The 3,277-nt window shown below is 59.0% G+C and overlaps 1 protein-coding gene across 1 annotated transcript; it reads left to right on the plus strand.

The window, feature by feature from the left end:
- Positions 1–2,239: 2,239 nt before the first annotated feature.
- Positions 2,240–3,272, plus strand: LOC107199450 (mitogen-activated protein kinase 7-like; the record flags this gene model as incomplete). Its single annotated transcript, XM_015616774.2, has 1 exon — positions 2,240–3,272. A coding segment is annotated over exon 1 (1,029 nt), but the record flags the coding sequence as incomplete, so codon positions are not given.
- Between the last annotated feature and the right edge of the window lie 5 nt (positions 3,273–3,277).

Genomic DNA, 3,277 nt, shown 5'->3' on the forward strand with positions numbered 1-3,277 from the left:
CGGCGCCATCTCTGACGACACCAAGGCGGCGCTGAAGGCGGCGCTGCTGAAGTCGGCCATGAGGAACCGGAGCAAAGGTGAGGAGAGGGGGCGGGGCCAAGGGGTGAAGGGGCTGGGATTGGTTGGAGGGGGAGTTGATGACGTCATCGGGTCAATGATGGGGTCAGCGATGAGGTCGTTGGGACGTTGATGACGTCGTTGGGTCGTTGATGACGTCGTTGGGTCGTTGATGGGTCATTGGGATGTTGACGTCATTGGGTCGTTGATGACGTCATCGGGTCATCGATGACGTCATTGGGTCATTGATGACGTCATTGGGTGATTGATGACGTCATTGGGTTGTTGATGACGTCATTGGTTCATTGATGATGTCATTGGGTTGTTGACGGCTCAAAGGGACGTTGATGTCATCGGTTCATTGATGACGTCATTGGGTCATCGATGACGTCATTGGTTCATTGCTGGGTCATTGGGATGTCGATGATGTCATTGGCTAATTGATGAAGTCATTGAGTCATTGATGACGTCATTGGGTCATTGATGACGTCATTGGTTCATTGATGATGTCATTGGGTCATTGGTTCATTGATGACGTCATTGGTTCATTGATGATGTCATTGATGACGTCATTTGGTCATTGATGGCGTCATTGGGGCATTGATGACGTCATTGGGCGATCAATGGGGTCATGGGTTGGGTTGAGCTTCCATTGGTTGGGGTCGTTGATGACGTCATTGGGTTGTCAGTGGGGTCATCGGTGACGTCATTGGTCATTGATGACGTCATTGGGTTATTGATGACATTATTGGGTCATTGATGACGTCATGGGTTTATTGATGACGTCATCGAGGGATCAATGGGGTAATTGGTCGTGTTGCGTTTTGATTGGTCATTGATGATGTCATTGAGACACTGATGATGTCATTGGGTCATCGATGACGTCATTGGGTCNGTTGAGTTGGGTTTGGTTTGGTTGGGTTTGGTTGGGTTGGGTTGGGTTGGGTTGGGTTGAGTTGGTTGAGTTTGGTTGAGTTGGGTTGGGATTGGTCGGGTTGGGTTTGGTTGAGTTTGGTTGGGTTGGGTTGGGTTGAGTTGGGTTTGGTTGAGTTGGGTTGGGTTGGGTTTGGTTGAGTTGGGTTGGGTTTGGTTGGGTTGGGTTTGGTTGGGTTGGGTTTGGTTGGGTTGGGTTGGGTTGGGTTGGCACCACCAACACGATCACCACCATGACCACCATGGCCACCATGGCCACCACCACCATGAGCACCATGGCCACCATGGCCACCACCACCATGAGCACCATGGCCACCATGGTCACCACCATGACCACCATGACCACCATGGCCACCATGACCACCATGGCCACCACCATGACCACCACCACGATCACTACCATGGCCACCGTGACCACCATGACTACCACCACCACAACCACCATGGTCACCACCACCATGACCACCATGACCACCATGGTCACCACCACCATCACCATCACCACCATGGTCACCATGGCCATGATGACGACCATGACCACCATGTCCACCATGGCCATCATGACTACCATGGCCACCACCAAAACCATGGCCACCACCACCACCACCATGGCCACCATGGCCACCATGACCACCACCACGACCATAACCATGGCCACCACCACCACAACCACCATGGCCACCACCACCATGGCCTCCATGGTCACCATGACCACCATGACCACCACCATGACCACCACCATGACCACCATGGCCACCACTACCATGGCCACCACCACCATGGCCACCACCACCATGACCACCATGACCACCACCATGGCCACCACAGCCGCCACCATGGCCACCACCACCATGGTCACCATGGCCATGATGACCACCATGGCCACCACCACCATGGTCACCATGGCCGTGATGACCACTATGGCCACCACCACCACAACCACCATGGTCATCATGACCACCATGGCCACCACCATGGTCATCACCACCACCATGGCCACCACCATGGCCACCATGACCACCACCACCACAATGACCACCATGACCACCACCATGACCACCGTGGTGAGCACCATGGCCACCACCATGACTACCATGGCCACCACCACCATGACCAGCATGGCCACCACCATGGTCACCACCATGGTCACCATGACCATGATGACCACCATGGCCACCACAACCACCACCAACAAAACCACCATGGCCACCACCACCATGGTCACCATGGCCACCATGACCACCATGGCCACCATGACCACCACCATGTCCACCACCCTCCTCACCCCCCCGTCCCCCTCCAGCTACGTCGTGCTGGACCTGATGGAGAGCGACCTCCACCAGATCATCCACTCCTCCCAACCCCTCACCCTGGAGCACGTCCGCTACTTCCTCTACCAACTCCTCCGCGGCCTCAAATACATCCACAGCGCCAACGTCCTCCACCGCGACCTCAAACCCAGCAACCTCCTGGTCAACGAGAACTGCGAGCTCAAGATCGGCGATTTCGGCATGGCCCGCGGCCTGGGCGCCGACCCGCGCCAGGCCAAGGCCTTCCTCACCGAATACGTCGCCACGCGCTGGTACCGCGCGCCGGAGCTGCTGCTGTCGCTGCACCGCTACACCCGCGCCATCGACATGTGGTCGGTGGGGTGTATTTTTGCCGAGATGTTGGGTCGCCGGCAGCTTTTTCCCGGGCGGAATTACGTCCACCAGCTCCAGCTGATCATGGCGGTGCTGGGGACGCCGCCGGCCGGCGTGATGGCGGCCATCGGCGCCGAGCGGGTGCGCGCCTACGTGCAGAGCTTGCCGCCGCGGCCGGCGGTGCCGTGGGAGAGTCTTTTTGGCGCGGCCGAGCCGGCGGCGTTGGCGCTGTTGGGGCGGATGTTGAGGTTCGATCCGCGGGAGAGGGTGGGCGTGGCCGAGGCCTTGCGGCACCCGTTTTTGGCCAAGTACCACGACCCCGAGGACGAGCCCGAGTGCGTGCCGGCCTTCGACTTCGCCTTCGACCGCCAGGCCCTGACCAAGGAGGAGATCAAGGCGGCCATCGTGGCCGAGATCGCCGATTTCCACGCCCGCCGCGACGGGATCCGCCGGCAGATCGCGCCGGCGCCGGCGGGAGCCGCCAGAACGGCCGGCGCCAACATGGCCGACACCAACATGGCGGACATCAACGTAAAGATGGCCGACGCCAACGCGGCCGGCGGAAAGATGGCGGACGCCGGCGCCAAGATGGCGGGCGCCAACGCCAAGATGGCCGACGCTGACGCGTGGCCGGCGTGCGCCGA

Source organism: Parus major, unplaced genomic scaffold, assembly GCF_001522545.3.
Source record: "Parus major isolate Abel unplaced genomic scaffold, Parus_major1.1 Scaffold729, whole genome shotgun sequence".
Lineage (NCBI taxonomy): Eukaryota > Metazoa > Chordata > Aves > Passeriformes > Paridae > Parus > Parus major.